At 49.2% G+C, this 22,393-nt stretch overlaps 1 protein-coding gene across 3 annotated transcripts in view; it reads right to left on the bottom strand.

Annotated features, from left to right (window-relative positions):
* Window positions 1-22,393, bottom strand: part of RBPMS (RNA binding protein, mRNA processing factor) — a 130,073-nt gene that overhangs the window by 52,822 nt on the left and 54,858 nt on the right. For all 3 annotated transcript variants that reach the window (XM_054029885.1, XM_054029887.1, XM_054029886.1), the window contains exon 5: window positions 9,041-9,191. In XM_054029885.1, the coding sequence (XP_053885860.1) occupies window positions 9,041-9,191 (151 nt within the window). The remainder of the gene's footprint in view (window positions 1-9,040; window positions 9,192-22,393) is intronic.

Here is a 22,393-nt window from a genome sequence, read left to right as displayed (position 1 = left end):
GCGGGCTCGCCACCCTCCCCTCAGTGCTCTGGCCGCCGGGGAGAGCGGAGCCCCGGCTGGCTCGCCGCCCTCCTCCCGGCGCTCTGGCCGCCGGGGAGAGCGGATCCCCGGCCAGGCTCGCTGCCCTCCTTCCGGCGCTCTAGCTGCCGGGGAGAGCGGAGCCCCGGCCAGGCTCTCTGGTCGCCAGGGAGAGCGGAACCCCAGCCGGGCTCTCCGCCCTCCTCCCGGCACTCCGGCCGGTCGGGGAGAGCGGGCCTGCAGCCGGGCTCGGCGCCCTCCCGTGCCGCGCTCCCCACGCGGGGGCGGGAGGGGGGGGTGGCAGGAGGCTTTTTTGCCTGGGGCAGCAAAAAAGCCAGAGCTGGCCCTACCCAAACGCTTGCTTTTAGAGCATCACAGACGAAACACCCCCTGCCTTCGTTCTTTAGGCCTCGCTGAGTTGCACTCATCAGGCCCAAACTAAAACCTGGGGTTCACCTTCCCTTCAAAACTTTAGGGATAGAGAATGGGGGAGACAGGAACTGAATCCAACCGCTGGCTGGGCAGAACCGGAGCCCTGGATTGAAAACCTCACCCCTCCTGAATATTTGTTCTTTACAAAAGGGTTGTCTGGGAGAGGAGAATGGAAAAATCTGAACGCTTCGGCTCCATCTTTGCTCAGCGCGCTGTATTCACCAGGGATTTGTAATCCCTTTGGAAAATTGGGTTTTATTCATGGATCTAGCAGCATAACTCATTTTCCGTCCCCGTCCCGAAAGCAATGTGTAGGTATTTTTGTTGCACACGCAAAAGTCCAGTCAGCTGACAGATCCTTTAAAAAAAGCCAATGTGTTACATAAAAATCATTCCTGGTCTTCTTTTGTTTGTCATTCACTTTGTCTCTTCCTAATGTAGCCCCAACACTGGGAATTTCTTTGTTGTTTCAAGCAAATTCCATTTGTTTTCCATATAAGCTGCTCCTTAAAATATGATCTACTTGAGAGGAGGGGATGAAGCTTATACTTGGATTTCTTTTTACATAATTTAATATTCCTTTTAGTGAATTTTAATTCCTTTTTAAAAGATTTTGCTTCACTGCACTTGTAAAAGGTAACCAAAGTACTTCCAGACAGTAGGAATTTGCAGTCATAGTTGGTTTTAAAACATTGCTTGCTTGATTGCAAAAATATTGCAGAGCTGGCAGTTGTGTCTAGTAAAAAAGTTGCTGTTTTTGCAGAAAAAGAAAGTTTGCGAAACTCCTTTTCCCACTCTGAGTACCAGCTGCATGGAACTCTGGGAAAAATGCCCCCCCACCCAAAATCTCACGCACATGCTGTGAGGGTAAAATTCACCTCTGTGCAGAAGGCAAGCACAAGACCTTGGTGTGGTGGGCACGGTTAGATTGTTTATTATTTGCTCTGCACTAATAACAGCACCTCTGTCCCCAAAGAGTGGCGGCTCTCAGCCCAGAGTCTATGTCACCTCTACGACTGTCCATGCAGTCTGAGGGACACACTTTCTTAGCCTGACTGTGTCTGCCCCTTGATCTTCCTTAACTGTTTTCCGCCTTCTCCTTTGTCTGTAACTGAGTTCAGCTGTCAGTGAAGAAGCCAGGAGACAGCACTCCTGATTCTCTAGTGTCAGAGATTTCTGCCTGAGTCTGCAGAGAGCCTGGAACAGTAGCTCTGAGCTGTGAACTGCCCCATTCAATCTGATGAGTGTTAATTCAGATGCCAATGTGAGAAAGGAGACGGTCACGTTATGCAGCTGTGCACAATCTATTCGGAGCGAGCACTCATTCTGGGGCCAGAATTGGTTGGCCTGGGAGAAACCCTCATTTATTTGTTTCCTCAATCAAGAAGAAGCCAGGCCCAAGGAGCCCAAAGGCCACCTGTGTCCCTACAGTGGAGTGGCCAGGCCCAAGGATGTCACTGGACATCTGAGCCCCAGGAGGGGTGGCCTGACCTGAGGAGCACAGTGGACGCCAGAGAGCACACATGATCATAATTTGAACATCTGCACAACCTACTGACAGCAGCATCTCATGTTGGCATCTAGAGAAGGTGGAACTTGGTTTGTGGGTGGACTTGGAAGAGTTCCACTTCCTGCTTCCCCCAATTTGACCCCTGGATTTATCTAATAGAAAGAAAGAAGCAAAAAATACAAACCCAACTGATTTCAGATACTGTTTGTGAAAAAAACCCAGAGGCCAAATCTTTCCACGGTAAAGAGGCAACGAGGGCATCAGTTTCATGCAAAGTGCATGAAAAATAATGTCACGGTGTCTACATTCAGTTTACAATAGTTGTGTTTTGCTGAGGGGGTATGTGTGAATAACAGCCAGTGCAGAATCATGGAATCATAGAACTGTAGGGCTAGACGGAACCTCGAGCCCCCTGCACGGAGGCAAAACCAAGTAAGTCTCAATAATCCCTGACAGGTGTTTGTCCAACCTGTTCTTAAAAACCTCCAATGAGGGGAATTCCACAACCTCCCTTGGAAGCCTGTTCCAGATTTTAACTACCCTTATAGTCAGAAAGTTTTTCCTAATCTCTAACCTCAATCTCCCTTGCTGCAGATTAAGCTCCTTACTTCTTCTCCTACCTTCAGTGGACATGGAGACCAATTGATCACCATCCTCTTTATAACAGCTCTTAGCATATTTTGAGACTATCAGGTTCCCCTTCGGTCTCCTTTTCTCACGAACATGCCCAGTTTTTTTAACCTTTCCTCATAAGTCAGGTTTACTAAACCTTTTATCATTTTTGTTGCTCTCCTCTGGACTTTCTCCAGTTTGTCCACGTCTTTCCTTAGGCCTGGCGCCCAGAATTGGACACAGCACTGCAGTTGAGGCCTCACCAGTGCCAAGTAGAGTGTGACAATCACCTCCCGTGCATTACATACAGCATGCCTGTTAATATGCTCCAGAATGATATTAGCCTTTTTCACAACTGCGTCACACTGTTCTCTCATATTCTATCTGTGATCCACTATAAACCCCAGATCCTTTTCAGCAGTACTACTGCCTCGCTAACGATTCCCCATTTTGTAGTTGTGCTTTTGATTTTTCCTTCCTACATTTAATACTTTGCACTTGTCTGTATTGAATTTCATCTTGTTGAATTCAGACCAATTCCCCTGTCCTCCAAAGTGCTAGCAACCCAGCTTGGTGTCATCTGCAAATTTTATAAGCAGACTCTCCACTCCATTAATCAAGTCATTAATGAAAATGTTGAACCAGACCCCGGCAAGACCCTACTAGATATGCACACTCCAATTTGAGAGCGAACCATTGATAACTACTCGGTGAGTATGGTTTTTCAATCAGGTATGCATCCGCCTTATAATAATTTCATCTGAACCACATTTCTCTATTACGAGAGTGTGAGGTGGGACTATCTCAAAAGACTTACTAAAATAAAGATATAGCACATCTACTGCTTCCACCCATCCATAAGCCAGTAAACCCTGTCAGAGAAGGAAATTAGGTTGGTCTGAGATGATTTTCTCCTGACAAATCCATGCTGGCTATTTCTTATAACCCTATTATCCTCTAGGTGCTTGAAATGGATTGTTTAAGCATTTGTTCCAGTAGCTTTCCAGGTATCAAAGTTAGGCTGACTGGTTTATAAATCACTGGGTTCTCTTTGTCCCCCTTTTTAAAGGCAGGTACAGTAAAAGCTGTTTTATCCAACATGTTGGGGCAATGGGGGGTGCTGGTAAGTGAAAAATGCTGGTAAGAGGAAGGGAGTTTGGATGCGGGAGGGGGTGCGGGGCTGGGGGTTGGGGTGCAGGGTGCAGATTCTGGGGAGTTTGGGTGCAGGAGAGGGTTCAGGGCAGTGGATTGGGGGGTGCCGGATCCAGGGGCGTTCACCTTGGGCAGCTCCTTGCAAGCGGCGACCTGTCCCAGCTGCTCCTAGGCGGAGGTGCGGCAGACAGCTCTGTGCGCTGCCTCTGCCCGCAGGTACCACCCCCCGCAGCTCCCATTGGCCGCTCTTCCCAGCCAATGGGAGCTGCGGAGCTAGTGCTCGGGGGGGCAGGGGCAGTATGCAAAACCACCTGCCGCACCTTCAGCTAGGAGCAGTCGGGACATGTCACCACCTGCAGGGAGCCGCCCAAGGTGAGCGCCCCCCAGATCCGGCACCCTGCACCCCCTCCCATGTCACAACCTGCTGCCCCGAGCCCCCTTCCACACCCAAACTCCCTTCCAGAGCCTGTACCCCACACCCCCTCCCATATCCCAAACCCCTGCCGGCCCTGCGCCAAGCAGACTATAAACCAGAATTTCAATGAAGATCAGAAATACCACTTTATAGAGCTTTCCGGTTGGTGAAGTGCCAGATAAAACAGCTTTTACTGTACTGGGTTTGCCCTTCTCCCATCCTCTAGGACCTTACCCCCCTTCCATGAGTTCTTGAAGATAATCTCTAATGGTTCCGAGGTTGCTTCAGTAAGTAACGCAGGGTGAATTTCATCAGGCCCTGCAGACTTGAATACATCTAACTTATTTAAATATTCTTTAACCTGTTCTTTCTTTATTCTACCTTCTGTTCCTTCCCCCTTGTTGTTAATATGTAGTGTGTTAAGTATCTGGTCACAAATAACCTTTTTTTTTAGTGAAGACTGAAGCAAAACTGACACTAAATACCTCAGCCTTTTTGGTGTTGTCTGTTATTAGCACTCCTTCCTCACTAAGCAGAGGACCTAGGCTTTCCTTTGTCTTTCTCTTGCTCCTAAGCTATTGAAAGAACCTCTTCTCATTGCCTTTTTTGTCCTTTGCTAGCTATTACTCATTTTGCACTTTAGTCTTTCTGATTTTGTCCCTACATACTTGTGCTATTCTTTTGTACTCATCCTTACAATTTGGCCATGTTTCCACTTTTTGTAGGATTCCTTTTTGATTTTCAGGCCATAGAAGAGCTCCTGATAGAGCCATATTGGCCTTTTCCTATTCTTTCTATCTTTCTTTTGCATCAGGAGTGTTTGCTATTGTGCCTTCAATGCTGTCTCTTTGAGAAACTGCGAGCTCTCCTGAATTTCTTTTTCCCTTGGATTTTCTTCCCATGGGACCTCACCTACCAGTTCTCTGAGTTTGTTAAAGTCTGCTTTTCTGAACTCCATTATCCTCATTCTGCTGCTCTCACTCCTTCTTCTTCTTCTTTTTAATATGGAGATATACCTATCTCCTAGAACTGGAAGGGACCCTGAAAGATCAACGAGTCCAGCCCCCTGCCTTCACTAGCAGGACCAAGTACTGATTTTGCCCCAGATCCCTAAGTGGCTCCCTCAAGGATTGAACTCACAAGCCTGGGTTTAGCAGGCCAATGCTCAAACCACTGAGCTATCCCTCCCCCCCTTTCCTTAGAATCATAAAATCTTTCATTTCATGATCGCTTTCCCCCAAATTGCCTTCTGCCTTCAGCTTTGTTACCAATTCCTCAGTTAGTCAGAATCGATTCTAAAATGGTCCCCCTGGTTACTTCCTCCATCTTCATAAACAAGAAGCTGTCCCTAAGACGTTCCAAGAACTTACTGGACATTTTGCGTTTTGCTGTACGCCTTTTCCAACAGACGTCTGGGAAGTTAAAGTCCCCCATCACTACCACATCTTGTGTTTTTGTTATTTCTGTTATTTGTTCTAGAAATGCCTCATCCACCTCCTCCTCCTGACTGGGTGGTCTGTAGTGGACCCCCTACCATGATGTGGTAGGTATTTGTCTGTAGTGACTTGTATTGTCTGAGTTAGGATTTAATTTCACTATTAAGAATGAGATTTACTAATTAAAGAGAACTAACATTCACTGGCAACCTTGACTGAGACTATCCAAACAGGGTGTTTTTAGCTTTGCTGTTCTTTCACAGCTGTATTTGTAGAGGAGAAATGGTTTGTTGAGATGCAGAACTTAATACAATGTGAACTCTAGCCTATTTGTAGAAATTCAGACAAACTATATTTATGACGGTAACGTGTACAATTGTAAAAAGACATCCGTCATATAGAAACAATGCTATTTACATGATAGAGTTCGTCTCAGGGCAGCGCAGTGATCAAGAAATATGTTTATTTGACATCTCTAGCTCCCTAATGGCACTATCCTTCCCCTAACAAAATGGTGTGATAAGAATGTGCCTGGCCACCAAATAATGCCACTAAACCCAAGTTATTTTTCATTCAGACTGTAACTGCAGAATAAACTGGTGTGTGGTCCAGGCCTCTATCACACAGGAGCCTCACTGCAGAATGACTACAGGGTAGTTCACATGCCTGTTTCAGGGTTGAGAATTGGAGCAAGTTCTGAGAGCTGTTTTGAACTCCCTCCAGCCCTCCAAATTAAAAAAAAAAGCACACAGCTTGGCCCCGCTCTAACTGCAAGGCACCAGGGCAACATTGGGACAGGGCACCCAAGCACAAGGAGCCCAGCTGAGCTCACGGGCATGTTCATCTTCCTCAATGTGACTCCCTGGTGTGCCCCGTCCAGGTGAGGCAGAGGGCACATGCTGTCACCACATCAGAGCGTGTGACACTCAATTTGCACAGGGCTAAGTGACTGCACAGGATGCTGGGGAAAGCCGCCCTTACACGTGAAAAGCCAGAGGGAGCGAGGAAGGGACTGCCCCCATGAAGGGGTAGGGATGGATTTACAATCCCCTGTGAAACATCTACCATTGGCTACTATCTCCTCTGAAACATCCACCGTTGGCTACTCTTGGAGACATGCTACCGAACTGAATGGTTTGTTCCAGTGCCCAGCTACCAGAATCAGAGCAGACGTGGTTTCAACACAGCGTCATAGATTCCAAGGTCAGAAGGAACCACAGTGATCATCTAAAAAAAGAACAGGAGTACTTGTGGCACCTTAGAGACTAACAAATTTATTAGAGCATAAGCTTTCGTGGACTACAGCCCACTTCCTTCTGAGAGCTCATTCTTAATCTTTCCCTGTTTGCTGTATAGGATGCTGATCAGGTGGTTTCGCAGTTTCTTTGAGAGTGTGTGACACAGTCTCTCAGCATAGTCTGTGTGATATGTAGATTGTAATGGATTTTTTACCTTTAGTCCTTTTGGTATGATGTCCATCTGCTTGCATTTGGAAAGGAAGATGATGTCTGTCTGTATCTGTACGAGTTTTTTCATGAGGTTGATGGATTTCCATTCCATACGGCTAAATGCAGTGCCTTGCATAATGACAAGTTTCAGAGTAACAGCCGTGTTAGTCTGTATCCGCAAAAAGAAGAACAGGAGTACTTGTGGCACCTTAGAGACTAACAAATTTATTAGAGCATAAGCTTTCGTGGACTGTAAGTGGGCTGTAGTCCACGAAAGCTTATGCTCTAATAAATTTGTTAGTCTCTAAGGTGCCACAAGTACTCCTGTTCTTCTTTTTGCGGATACAGACTAACACGGCTGTTACTCTGAAAAGTGATCATCTAGTCTGACCTCCCGTATGGCACAGGCCAGAGAACTGCTGCAAAATAATTCCCAGGTCAGAGCTTTCAGAAAAACATCCCATCTTGATTTGAAAATTGTCAGTGATGGAGAATCCACCATGAACCTTGGTAAATTGTTCCAATGGTTAATTACTCTCACCGTTAAAAAATTATCGTATTTCCAGTCTGAATTTGTCTGGCTCCAACTTCGAGCCATTGGATCATGCTATGTCTTTCTCTGAGCTTATTATTAAATACTTGTCCCCCATATAGTTACTTATAGACTATGATCAAGTCACCCCTTAACCCTCACATTGTAAACAGATTGAGCTCCCTGAATCTATTGCTATAAGGCAGGTTTTCTAATCCTTTAATCATTTGCGTGTCCTTTCTTTCTTTTCTCCAATTTATCAACATCCTTCTTGAATTGTGGACACCAGAGCTGGACACGGTATGCCAGCAACGGTCGCACCAGTGCCAAATACAGAGGTAAAATAATCTCTCTCTACTCCTACTTGAGATTCTGCTGTTTCTGCACCCAAAGACTGCACTAGCCCTTTTGACCACAGTGTCACACTGGGAGCTCATGGTTCAGCTGATTATCCACCATGACCCCAGGTTATAGAGTCCCCAATCCTGTAAGTACGGCCTACTCTCTTTGTTCTTAGATGTATACATTGACATTGACCTCATCCAGTATTCACTGCCAGGTGTAAACATTCAGTCTCTGCTTCCGGAAGTGACTGTGCATCAGAGGTGTAGCTATGGGTGGCCCTGGGTGGACCACAGCCCACCCACTTAGCATCCAGGCCCACCCCCAGCCCCGGCTCTGCTCCAGCCCCACCCAGATGTGGAGGATGTCACATGAGAGGGTTGGGACCACGGCGGCACAGCAGTGGAGCGCCTGACAAGCCCGCCACGCATGCACACACGCCGTAGCAGGGGGAGGGCAGCCGGCCCACCCAGTGGCGGTGATCATTAAAAAACGCAGGCCTGCTGCCTCGGGGAGCCAGGCCCGGCGTTGGTCAGTGCAATGGGGATGGGAGCCATGCATGGCGGAGAGCGGCGTCTCCTCCCGGAGCTGGGTGCGCACGCGGGGCCCCGGGGGACTCCTGCCCAGAGCATCCATCGCCCCCCCACAAGGCCGGCTGGATTGGAGGGAAGCGGAGGCAGGCCCCCCGACGCCTCCTGTCCCCCCGTGTCCTGCCCCTGTCATTGCCCACCCACCCAAAGCCGGCGCCCACCCAAATGTCCCAGGCTAGTGACGCCACTGCTGTGCATGGACGATCCAGAGAGTACCAGTATCAACTATACTGCCAGACAACAACAGCACCAACAACGAAAGAGGCCACTCCGTTGTACCTGCTGCCTAAGCAGTCTGCCAGAGGCAGAAGATCACCTCCAGATCCTGGTCTACAAACAAAGGACTTCGTCATAGACAAAACCACCTCATCTTCCAGCAAGCGCGAGGGAGGCGCGCTTCATTCACGTCTAACATTGCTTTGCAGAGACACCAAACTAACGCAGTCGTTTCTCCTCTTTCGGGTTGTCTAAGTCACAGAGCGCCACGGGATCCAGCTCCTTGGCCGTCTCTACCCGCTGTTTAATTAAGAAGACCATAAAACCAAACACTTACATTGCTCCCTGGTAATGAACTGAGGTACAGTGCTGGGGAGAGGAGTGCTCGGGTTCGGGGTTCCCACTAGCTTGCTCTTGGCCATCTTGGTGTTTGCCTTGGCGAATTCTAGTCGTAGCGTTTGTGGAATTTCGGGGTCAAAGCGAATTCCCTTTGTCAAAGCAAGAAAACAGAGCGTGTCAGTTATCTGTACAGCCAACATGGAAAACTACTGAATGAAATCAGCACTATGGACGAGTGCCCCGAACACCAGACGGAGAGACCACTGCGGCTCAGATCACCAGCACCTCAAGTGCATGGCTTGAAAAGCCAAACAAAGCAAACACAGACCACACTGGGATGGGCATGGTTCTCCACAATTCTGACTCTGGGATCCCACAGCGAGATCCTTGCTGGCAGGCCCCAGCACTTGCATAGGGCTCCAGGGGTCACTAGGGTCTTGGTGCGTGCATCGGATTGCAGGAGAAGGGCCTTTGTACATAGAAAAACGTACCAAAATTCCAGTTTTAAAGCTGAATCCGATGACTTGTTTTTAAAGCAAATTCTGATCTTTATTGAATCGGCTGATAAAACATGCAACAATAAGGGCTTTGTTTTCCTGAATTTATTCACAAATAACAGAACTTGCCTTCAGCTGGCTTATAGACCATTACGGAATTGGAACTGCAATCGCTGTGACCATAACATAGTTCACAAGGCAGACAACATCTCAGACACACCAGGCGCCCTCAGGCCATGGGCTGTCCAAACTCAGACAGCATTATTCAGTTACATGGCACAAGGTAGTGAGTTGATCTCTGGACTCCAGTTATCACTAACTCCACTGTAAAGTCATAGCGGAGCCTGCCGGAGGCTTGGGGAAGAAAGGGCAGGATGGCCATACATGAGCTAGAGGGCAGCAATCCTAAAATCAGGGGAAGGGAGAGAGCTGAAAGGCTCAGAATCTACACGGCGGGAGGGATTGTTTGGGAAGGCTGGGGCGGGGGATGAGGAACCTTCCAGGAATATTTTTAAAATTAAAAAGAGGGAGAAATGTTCACGTTTAACTCAGGCTGGGCTCCCAAGCTCCAGAATTAAACCCAATCAGGGTCCAAAAAGACAAGGAGGAGGGGACAAATAAAGGAAAAGAGAAACACCTGCCTCACTAATGTCCTGGCTTTGAACTGTTACACTTCTTAGAGCCGGGGCAGATGGCTCGGGGAGCTGGGAATGACTTCCCCCTGAAGGCAGTGAAGAGCACAGCCCCAAACTGGAATTAGAACCACGCCGAACTAGCTAAGAACAAGCCAGGTCTGGACTTGGGGGCTCAGGGCACGTCTAGCTGAAATGTTCTTTAGCAACAGTGACGATACACAGCTACAAAATGGCTCTGTTATATAGGGACCCACCTGACGAGACGCTTCTCTGAAACTCCAGCTAAACACAACTGAACATCTCGTTAGAACAGGCTTGCTTGTGAGCTCTCCAGAGCTTCCTGCTTTTATGCATGGGCCAAAAATACCCACCACAACAGCCTTTTCCCCCTGGAACTTTGGCACTTTCACTTCTGGGTCCACCCAGGAGACGAAGGAGGGGCTTGTGGTCAAGGCATGGGAGTGGGGCTCTGGAGATGCGTGTTCAGTGTTCTGCCACAGACGCAGTGTGATCCCGGACAAGTCACGTCCGGCAAGCTTTTCCGAAGGAACGTACAGAGTGGACTTGTGATGAGACTTAGGCTCCTGAGTCACTCTTACAAGTCACTGAGGCGCTTTGGGCCCTTTTGCCTATCGTGTCTCCACACCTCAATTCCCATCTGTAAAATGGGGCGAATGAGCCTCCCTTTCTCACCCCCTTTGTCTGACTCGTCTGCCTAGATGGTAAGTTTTTTGCTCAGGGACATGATACAGCCCCTTGCACAATGGGGCCCGACCCTGGGTAGAGAGCGCTAAATATGACAACAAATAATGGAGGTGTAGAAGTATGTGGAACCAGCCAACCACAATGGTAGCTTTGTTTAGCTCCCAGCTTGTGTGTGGGGAAGGGATGAGGTTCTAGCCCTGCCCAGGCTGTCATGTCCATTGCTTGCAGTGACCAAAAGCCATGATCCCCGACAGCTCTTTGATGTCCTGTGTCAGGAGAGCCGACCCTCTCCCCACTGCTCCACAGACGTGTCCACAACCCAGGCCTTCCAGACAACCGACATTGACCGGCTCATCGGCTCTCATGTCATCACTGCAGAGAAACCAAGGACTGAGCAGGCACGGAGGTGGAACTGCTCTGAGAGGGGGAGAAAAGCCTCCATTGCTGGCCTGCTCCGGATAAGTAAAGCCCTGTAGTCTCCAGAGCTACGATTCTGGCATTGACTACAAGCAATTCTTCAGCAAGAGGACAGCGTGCGTCTGGGGGCCATTTCGGTTGATCGTGTATTTATTTTTACTTTTACTGCTATTAGAGGGTAATGACAACTATGTCCAGCAAGAGAGAGGGCAGGTGAAAGCCGCTCCTTACACACTATGACACGGGCACTGGGACGCTCACGACTCTCACAACGCTTGGTGCTTTTCTTACAGCCCCAGCCGCGGGGGTCAGGTTCTTAGCCGAGACTCTCCCCTTTCATGACTTTCTGGGGCAAGCTGGAGAGTGTGACACCCCCTCCCCCAATGCTCCCACCTGAGAAAGCAAACGAAGAGAACGTCCACGTTAGTATTTTGTAAAATCTCGTGGTTTTAAGCCAGTCCCAAGATCTTTTGGCCCCTCACTCGTGAGTTCTGAACACTCGGGGTTGGTAATGTTGCACAGTAGGAGCTAGCTAATAAGGGCCAAATCTGGTTTGAAAACATGCCAGCAGATCCTCCACTGGTGTGAATGATCAGGACTCCATTGAAGAAGGATCTGCCTGGGGGTGTGTACGGTCGCCATTCCTATGCGATCTCCAGTAGCAGGCCTGTGCTTATGTGGGATAGAAACAGGCCCTTGTTTTGATGACCCGACTCCACCCGGCTGGGGCGGGGGCACGGCCTCACCAGAGCGCTGCGGCCTCTCCAATCTGTAACGCGCAGGATCGGCGGCGACGTCTCAAAGCCCCTTCTCTTCTCAGACCATCTGACAGACTGAGGAAGAAGGGGCTGTTCCGCACAAACCCACACTTTTTAAATTGCCTTTCAAAGAAATCCCCGAGTCCAGGCAAAGTGAGAAACGTTAAATAAAGTGCCGAGTCGCAGCCCCAAAGCAAAGCAAGGCTCTCTCTTTAGAGGAGAAACGAACGAATGGGCGGGGCGGGGCGGAACAGTCAGCTGGGTGAGCGGCTAATGCTGCCACAACTGGCTGGAAAGATGCTCCTAGGGGTACAGGACTGACCCGACAGCTACCCAGCTGGGCCAGTGCTGCACGCCAGCCCCAGGAAGGGCACGGGGAGAGCAATACTGAGGCAGTGACGGCGCAGTGCAGATGACAGCCGCTTTGCTTTAACAAAACTCACATGAGCAACCTCTAGGATTTGGCAGCCCTAAGGCGATGCTGACACTGGGGACCCTCAGCCAGAGAAGGTGTCTGCACTGTGCGTCACTGTTATCTTCCAAACCAACCCGATTCTTCCCCCCGTCGAACTCCGGAACGGCTCTGGAGTGGAATGGCAGCTTCTATAGCACCTCGACTGCTGGGGACTCGGTACATCCATTACATTAGGAACGCGGGAGAGACACACGAGGTAAAACTGGGGGCACACTAAGATGCCAGAAGCTCGAGGCCCTACCCAAGTTCGCATGAATGAAACAATTTACATGAGTGGCTGCTGAGAGGACTCCTCCAAAACTCCATCCTGCTGCTACGGGCTGGGCTGCTCCGAACAAGACAGAGCAGTGGGACTTGTGTTTCTGTGGAGCACTTCTTTATTAACGGGGACGGTGCCTAGGGCTCACACGGCAGAATCTATGGGTCACATTGCCTGTAGGCTGCCGCTGGGTCACCTCCCGCTATTGTCAACCATCATTGTCATCTAAACGCTACATAGCAGGCTATAATGGGCCTCACCGCCAAAAAGTTAGATATGAAATTGTGCATGCAAATCACCTTGTATGTGTAACTAGTCAGCCCTGCAGCTGGTTGGCCACATCCGCACACCAACAAACGTGCCATGAGGGTGAGCATCCACACAGATTACACGTAACATCTTCGTGTGCACAATGGCGCATCTAAATTACGGCGGAAGTCAATCCAGCTCTGGGACACAGAGAAAGTGCCAAACTAAATTCCCCAGGACCCTGAGCCGTTTAGCAAAAATAACACCAGGTTTTTCGTTCCAAATGAAAGTTCCAACATCCTTTAAAGCCTGCGAAGTTTAAATGACCTAATTTGTTTGGCAGCAAATTCTGAGTCCATAGGCTTAGAGCAAGTCACATTCCTCTAACATCTTTAGTATCAGCACCATATTTGGCAGTCGGTATCCTGCTCCTCTGAGCCCTTATCCTCCGGGATTAGCAGAGCCAAAAATATTTTACATTTAAAGAGACGACAAGGAAAAACAGAGAAAGAAATTAGAGAACGGGCTGTTTGCTGTTATCCCTGCCTGATGAGATTACTCAGGGGGTTCCATGATTTCACCCAGAATGGCATCGTAATGAGCTTAACTCTGTACAGACAGCGGGGAGCTGGGCTTGTCGAAATCAACTTTTTTTTTTTTCCATGGGAAAAAGCAGGTTGTAAATGAGTAATTCGCTAACTGTGAGGTTAGAAAATGGCTTCCTTCAGGGCAAGGCCGCTGCTTCTTGTGTCCCGAGGGGACTAGGGACAGCAATCATCAGGTCCAGATTGCCATATTGAGATCTGTGCCAAACTTTTGTCGCCAAGCACAAAACCAAGCAAAACGCCCCTGTTCTAAAGTTTCACTACAAGGTTTGAGGGAAGAGTCACTTAAGTGCACAAACCTGGAGCCAGTTTGGTTTGGTTCTGATGCTTCATCTGGTTTGGGTTTGAGTTTTTGGGCCTTGTTGTCAAACCTGGAATTGAAAGGGTTAGACTCTGGGTGCAAACCCAAATGAATCGAAGCAGAGGCAAAAGCTAACCCTGCAAAGGGGAGCTGCTGGGTTTTCGATCAAGTTCAAATCACATGAAATCAAGGCGAGGGGTTCGCAACAATCAGTGACATACAGCCCAGGCCACCCCCAGCCTGGCTTAGTTACCGCCCCTGGAACTGGGCCGGAACCATCCCAGAGTTGGAAACAAAGGCCCTGCTCAGCTGGCACAAGGAAGGAAGAAGCTCACAGAACTGCTAGTGTGTGAGGGAAAACAGGGAACTGATCGCAGGGGCCCAGAGACCAAACTGAGCCTGGCTGTAAAAGGGCAGAGCTGCGCTGAGGCCAGTGGAATTGCACTTCCTTATACCCGGGACGAATCCCAGCCCACTTCTAGAGGGACTCTGTCCGCATGCCGGGGAGAACGGCCAGTCCAGTTTAGGCACACAGACCCAGCACTGCCAGTGGGACTGAGTTAGGGTTTTCCATTTGGGACGGCATTTCAATGGGTTTTTGACGTAATTCAGAGAGCTATAATCTGTGGATGTGCAAGGTGAGTTATATAACCCATGGGACAGTGCCCGCTTTGCAAAAAGACAGCACTGGAACTCCGATCATTTACCTGAAATGTACGTGTAGTGTACCCAGCATATCAATTTTCTGGCCCATCCCATTCTATGAGAGAACAAAGGGCCTCGTGACTGACTGGAACAATATCAAATTAACATGGGACACATTAAAGGGATTAAAAACTGGCTAACGGACAGGTCTCAAAATGTGATTGTAAACAGAGAATCTTTACCAAGCGGGTGTGTTTCCAGCGGGGTCCCGCAGGGATCGGTTCTTGGCCCTACACTATTGAACATTTTTATCAGTGACCTGGAAGAAAACATAAAATCATCACTGATAAAGATGACACAAACGTTGGGTGAGTGGTAAATAATGAAGAGGACAGGTCACTGGATCGCTTGGTAAACTGGGCACATGCAAACAATGTGTGATTTCATACGGCTAAACTTCAATGTACACATCTAGGAACACAGAATGGAGGCCATGCTTCCGTGATGGGGGCCTCTATCCGGGGAAGCAGTGACTCTGACAAAGATTTGGGGGTAGTAGTGGATAATCAGCTGAACACTAACTGCTGAGGTGATGCTATGGCCAAAAGGGCGAATGTGATCCTGGGATGCATAAACAGGGGAATCTTGAGTAGGAGCAGAGAGGTTATTTTACCCCTGTGTTTGCCATTGATGCGACTGCTGCTGGATACTGCTGGCTAGATTCAGTGCTGGGCATCTCAGAACCACTGGGCCCATAGGTCCTCATGTTGGATGTAAGCCGGTTTTACCGCCCCCCCCATCTTCTCCCCCGTTGCTTTGCTCCATTCATCCCTCTGTAAATACGTATTTCCCTTTCTATTTTCACTGTACTGTTCTGGTGGTGGTGGTGGTGAGACTACTCCAGGGGTGTTGGAAGAGGTGCCCCTGCTGAAGGAGGGGGGGGAAGTTCCCTGCTTCGTTCCTGTACATGCCTTTTCTTGGCCAGAGCCACCCGCAGAGCAGACTCATCTTGGCCACAAGTGTGCTTTAGTTACAACCGAGTCCAGCTCTGGCGCCCACAGTTCAAGAAGGATGTTGATAAATCGGAGAGGGGTCAGAGAGGAGCCACAAGAATGACTGAAGGATTAGAAAACAGCGAGAGATTCAAGGAGTTCAATCTACTTGACTTCACAAAGAGAATCATAGAAGATCAGGGTTGGAAGAGACCTCAGGAGGTCATCTAGTCCAACCCCCTGCTCAAAGCAGGACCAACACCAACTAAATCATCACAGCCAAGGCTTTGTCAAGCCAGGCCTTAAAAACCTCTAAGGAAGGAGATTCCACCACCTCCCTAGGTAACCTATTCCAGTGCTTCATCACTCTCCTAGTGAAATAGTGTTTCCTAATATCCAACCTAGACTTCCCCCACTGCAACTTGAGACCATTTCTCCTTGTTCTGTCATCTGTCACCACTGAGAACAGCCGAGCTCCATCCTCTTTGGAACCCCCCTTCAGGTAGTTGAAAGCAGCTATCAAATCCCCCATCACTCTTCTCTTCTGCAGACTAAATAAGCCCAGTTCCCTCAGCCTCTCCTCGTAAGTCATGTGCCCCAGCCTCCTAATCATTTTCATTGCCCTCCGCTGGACTCTCTCCAGTTTGTCCACATCCCTTCTGTAGTGGGGGGACCAAAACTGGATCCAATACTCTAGGTGGGGCCTCACCAGTGCCAAATCGAGGGGAATGATCACTTCCCTCGATCTGCTGGCAAGTGTGATCCCGCATGGCAGTTCCCACGGCCCTATGTTTTCTTTCAGTGAAAGAGCCCCGGAGCGCTGGATGGGATGGGACACTTATCGGAGAATAATCTCCCATCCCCACTTTCTGCTGCAATGTTACAAACACCACAAAGCACGGAACGGCTGACCCTGCATTCCAAGGGTTTTTTTTTTTAACCTACGTGGACAAGCCTTGGCATCATCTACTTTTACCTCATCTCATATGGCACAATGCCCGTGAAAGTCAGTGCTGCCGGCAGGAAGTGCAGAGCTCCACTGACATGTTTCACACATTTTTTCATACCTCTAAAGCTCTCCCACAGCTTTAACCCCTGTTCTGCCAGTAGAAGAAATGTGTGAAATGAGCCCCCTGCTCACTAATGCACAAGACTAAACCTAATTGAGATGAAGCTTTAAGTAGTTTAAGAGGCAAAAGGTTTATGAGATGGTTGGATAATTTTATGACCAATAATATTTGCACTTAAACATGCTAAGATGGGAGCCATCTAATCTTATGTTTCAGGGCTCATGCATGAATCTCATGCTTCAGGGCATCAGCTGATCACTATAAGGGTCAGGAAGGAAACTCAACCCCAGCTCCCATTATCCAGCACTGTAGGTATACGCAAATATGGCTTTCAGAAGCTAGAACCCTTTCAGTGTTAGAGAGAAGACGGTTTCCTGAATATCTTCTCTTAGTACATACGGAAAGGGACCACGGTCACCAGAAACACTTTGAGAGAAAAGAAAAAAGAGATAAAAAAAAATAAGCCCTAGGGGTGAGTCTGTTGAGCTAACAGCACAGGCTGGAGTGAGGTTCCTCCTGGAGAATGGATGCAGAGCTGCCAAGTCTCATTCATCTCCAGGATTTTTAGGGCAGTTCTAAAAGCTTCTCTCTCTCCTGAAGAAGGATTTGGTGTTTGCTTCAGGGAGATCGGCCTCCCTCAGCCTGCCCCAGCCTGCCAGACAGAGGTGGTTTATGAATCCTATTGCATTTTTTAAAAGGCAAGCTACTGCTTTCAGAGACAAGCCACAGAAATACACAGTCTGACTAACAGCAGCAGCGCACGCTCTCCTGGGGTGCAGAACATGGCTCCCATTTCCTGAGACCCGCTAGCCTCTCCCCGGCACAATACTGTGTTCCAGGGGCCAGGCTGGACTCAGCCTCCACCAAGAGGTATGCAAACAGGCGTCCGGCTTCCCATGAGCCATTGCAACCATTCTGAATCTTTCTGTAGAAACTCAAGACCTTTTCTCCATAGCCCCAGATATCTGCCCCCACGAGAGAGTGGGTCTTACAGGGCTGGCTTTAGGAAGTGGGGGGCCCAATTTGAATACCCGGCAGCGGTCCGGGTCTTCGGCGGCACTTTGGGGGCAGGTCCTTCACTCGCTCCGGGTCCTCCGTGGCACTGAAGGACCCGCCGCCGAAATGCCCCCGAAGACCTGGAGCGAGTGAAGGACGTGCCACCAAAGACCCGGACCGCTACCAGGTGAGTAAAAATTAAAAAGGCGCCTAAGTTAGGCACTCTTCTTTAGAGCGCGGGGCCCTCTTAGGCGCAGGGCCCGAATCGGGGGAATTGGCCTAAAGGCGGCCCTGGGGTCTTACACTTTGCTGGGTAGAAGTTAATCTTTCAGCATCTGGTGAAACAAAGCAGTGAAGCCTCTGTGAGAAAAAGAGCTGGGGAGGCGCGTGGAAGAGGGTTAAAAAGGAAACGCCCCATGCAAGGGCAGTGTCAATGTCTAGCTGAGGCAGGAGCTGGGATGATGGCAGGCTCGCTATGTGATGCTCGGAGAGGACAAAGGCGAGGGTGGAAGCCATGGGAGAATAACAGGGCGAGGCAGAAGACATCAGCCTCCACCGCGAGGGCTTCCTTGCCTTTTGTTAGTCAAGCTTGCAACAGGGAGGGCGTCCTCCTAGCTCCCCAGCTGATCCTGGATGGTGCGGATCTTGCCTGAGCTCTCCTGGCCTTTGCTGCACTCAGCTAATGCAGAGCAGGGCATGCTGAGTGTGTGGCTCACGGGCTGCGTGTGCTCCACCAACTGCACTGGCCTCGGCCGGAGCTTGTTTCAAGGCACTGGCTGATTTGAGCCTGTCGGGCTCTGGGGTTCTGGCTAACCAGCCACCTCTTCCTCTCTGAGCGGGACACTGGACACATCTATCCCGCGAGAGACATTCCCAGCGCTGCCAAATATCATAGTCCTCTTGTAACTCTCACGATACAAAAACAACAAGGAGTCTGGTGGCGCCTTAAAGACTAACAGATTTATTTGGGCATAAGCTTTCATGAGGAAAAACCTCACTTCTTCGGATGCATCCGAAGAAGTGAGGTTTTTACTCACGAAAGCTTATGCCCAAATAAATCTGTTAGTCTTTAAGGTGCCACCAGACTCCTTGTTGTTTTTGTAGATACAGACTAACACGGCTACCCCCTGATACTTCTCACGATACAGTACAGCCCAGGGACAGCTAAGCCCTTTGGAGAACTGAGCACTCAGGTAACCGGAAGCGCTGGTTTGAGCTGCAGTTTTACTGGGATAGAAATTCAGGGAACGAAGGGAGTAATTCTTATGTTTGTTAAATACTTTCTACTTTATTAAAGAGTAAAAAAAACACCAAATGACTGAGTTTATTAAAACACCAGTGCTGTAGGGCATACTTTATTTAGGAAGTATTTATCTTTTCAAATAAACGAAGGAATGACAGTCTGTCATTTGTGAGCATTGCTTTAGGTCTCTGTAACTGCAGGTGACCTCTCAGAATCTCTGTAGCAGTGGTTCGCAACCAGGGGTCCGGGGGCCGTGAGGTTTCAGGGGGGCCGCCAAGCAGGGCCAGTGTTAGACTCGCTAGGGCCCAGGGCAGAAAGCCAATGCTGAAGTCCAGGGCCCTGAGCCCCGCCACCCAGGGCTGAAGCCGAAGCCTGAGCAACATAGCTTTGTGGGGGCCCCAGGCAATTGCCCTACTTGCTACCCCTTAACGCCGGCCCTGGCTTTTAGATGCAGAAAACCAGTTGTTGTGGCCCAGGTGGGCCGTGGAGATTTTATAGCAATTTGGGGTGGGCCTCAGCAAGAAAAAGGTTGAGAACCCCTGTTCTAGACAACTACAAACCGTTGATTAGCATGCCAAGAGACGAACTGGGAAGTTGTTAGTGGTGATTAACTTACAGAGGGCTACATGGGGGAACGCACTGTAGATACGGATAACTAGGATTTGGGGATAGAGGGAATTTGGGTAACTGAAATTATACCGTATTTGGTGTTATTTTTAAAGTCAGGTGATTTGGTGAGAATCTCAGTTTCTATTTTTAAAAAGGGACGTTTCCAGCCCTCATAGTTGCAGAGAAAAACTGGAAAATGTGACCACCTAAAAGCTCAAATGCCAGACGGTCAATAAAAAGAACTTCCTATTGATTCTTTTTTTTAAATCTCATTTTTTTCACGTCAGTCTCGTAATTTTGGGGCGGGTCTGACTCCTGATGTTGTATCCAGAGGCGTCCATACCACTGATGTCTAGCATGGCATTCTAATATTATCCGTATTATTCTCCTTCCCATACAAACATCTTGTTTGATCCTTTGACTGCAGCTGCCCATTGAGCAGAGGTCTCCATTGAGCGGTCTCCCCTTCCCGGAGTTGATGCAGTGAATTGAGACCCCTGTAAGGTCTATGAGCAGCTATCGGGGTTGGTCCTGGATGACTGGAAAAAGGCAAATATAGTGCTCATCTTTAAAAACGGGAAGAAGAGAATCTGGGAAACTATAGACCAGTCAGCCTCACCTCAGGCCCCGGAAAAATCATAGAGCAGGTCATCAAGGAATCCATTTTGAAGCACTTGAAGGTGATCAGGAACAGTCAAAATGGATTCACCCAGGGCAAGTCATACCTGATGAACCCCATTGCCTTCTATGATGAGCTAACTGGCTCTGTAGATATGGGGAAAGTGGTGGATGTGATATACCTTGACTTTAGCAAAGTTTTTGATACGGTCTCCCTCAGTATTCTTGCCAGCAAGTTAAGAAGTATGGATTAGATGAATGGATTATAAAGTGGATAGAAAGCTGACTAGAACGTCGGGCTCAATGGATACTGATCAATGGCTCCATGTCTAGTTGGCAGCCGGTATCAAATGGAGTGCCCCAGGGGTCGGTCCTGGGGCTGGTTTTGTTCAACATCTTCATTAATGAGCTGGATGATGGGATGGATTGCACCTTCAGCAAGTTCGTGGATGACACTAAGCTGGGGAGAGAGGTAGATAGCTCAGTGGTTTGAGCATTGGCCTGCTAAACCCAGGGTTGTGAGTTCAATCCTTGAGGGGGCCTTTTAGGGATCTGGGGCAAAAATGTGTCTGGGGATTGGTCCTGCTTTGAGCAGGGGGTTGGACTAGATGACTTCCTGAGGTCCCTTCCAACCCTGATATTCTATGATATGCTGGAGGGCAGGGATAGGGTCCAGAGTGACCTAGACAAATTGGGAGGATTGGGCCAAAAGAATTCTGATAAGATCCAACAAGGTCTTGCACTTAGGATGGAAGAATCCCATGCACGGCTACAGGCTGGGGACTGACTGGCTAAGCGGCAGTTCTGCAGAAAAGGACCTGGGGATTACAGTGGATGAGAAGCTGGATTGAGTCAGCAGTGTGTCCTTGTTGCCAAGAAGGTTAACGGCATATTGGGCTGCATTAGTAGAAGCATTGCCAGCACATCGGCGGAAGTGATTATTCGCCTCTATTCAGCACTGGTGAGGCCTCATCTGGAGCATTGCGTCCAGTTTTGCCCCCCCCCCCCTCCCCCCCCCCCCCCACACACACACACTACAGAAGGAATGTGGACACATTGGAGAGTGTCCAGCGGAGGGCAATGAAAATGATTAAGAGGCTGGGGCACATGACTTATGAGGAGAGGCTGAGGGAACTGGGCTTATTTAGTCTGCAGAAGAGAAGAGTGATGGGGGATTTGATAGCAGCCTTCAACTACCTGAAGGGGGGTTCCAAAGAGGATGGAGCTCGGCTGTTCTCAGTGGTGACAGATGACAGAACAAGGAGAAATGGTCTCAAGTTGCAGTGGAGGAGGATATTAGGAAACACTATTTCACTAGGAGGGTGATGAAGCACTGGAATGGGTTACCTAGGGAGGTGATGGAATCTCCATCCTAAGGGTACATCTACACTACAGGGGGGAGTCGATTTAAGATACGCAAATTCAGCTACGTGAATAGCGTAGCTGAATTCGACGTATCGCAGCCGACTTACCCCGCTGTGAGGACGGCGGCAAAATCGACTTCTGCGGCTTTCTGTCGACGGCGCTTACTCCCACCTCCGCTGGTGGAGTAAGAGCGTCGATTCGGGGATCGATTGTCGCGTCCCAACGGGACGCGATAAATCGATCCCCGAGAGGTCGATTTCTACCCGCCGATTCAGGCGGGTAGTGTAGACCTAGCCTTAGAGGTTTTTAAGGCCCGGCTTGACAAAGCCGTGGCTGGGATGATTTAATTGGGATTGATCCTGCTTTGAGCAAGGGGTTGGACTAGATGACCTCCAGAGGTCTCTTCCAACCCTGATCTTCTATGATTTTATGACCCCCTAGGCAGTTCAGCTGCTCATCTCAGAGGGGCCTGGCAGTAAAATCCCACCATCCCTAGGCTATCCCTATGGGTGGAGATACAGATAATGTCCAAATTAGAGCAGCGGCACCTTTGTGTAACCAGAAACCTGCTTACAGGCCTCTGCCTTCTCCCTCCCTCCTCCCCCCTCCACATTCTGGGGCTTGCCCTGTGCCCTCAGAACTGCACACACACAGTCATGGTAGCACCGCGCACTCTCGCAGGCTACCTGTCAAATGTCCACCTCATTGTCACCCAAACACGAGGCACCTGGAAAACTGCCGAGACCGCAGTGTTTAGCCCTGGGCAGATCTGGAGAGAAGACTCAGAAAGCAGATGCTGCTTCCAGCTCGCTTTGCAGGATGGAGCAACGGCTTCTCTCCGCATGTCTAACATTTGGATGGCACCTTGTCTGTGCTATTCCTCTATGGTGTGTTCTTAGCCCAGCTCCACAA

The sequence above is a fragment of the Malaclemys terrapin genome, chromosome 5 (genome assembly GCF_027887155.1).
Source record: "Malaclemys terrapin pileata isolate rMalTer1 chromosome 5, rMalTer1.hap1, whole genome shotgun sequence".
Lineage (NCBI taxonomy): Eukaryota > Metazoa > Chordata > Testudines > Emydidae > Malaclemys > Malaclemys terrapin.
Note: the sequence above shows the minus strand (reverse complement) of the source record. Positions and strands in the feature narration are given on the sequence as shown.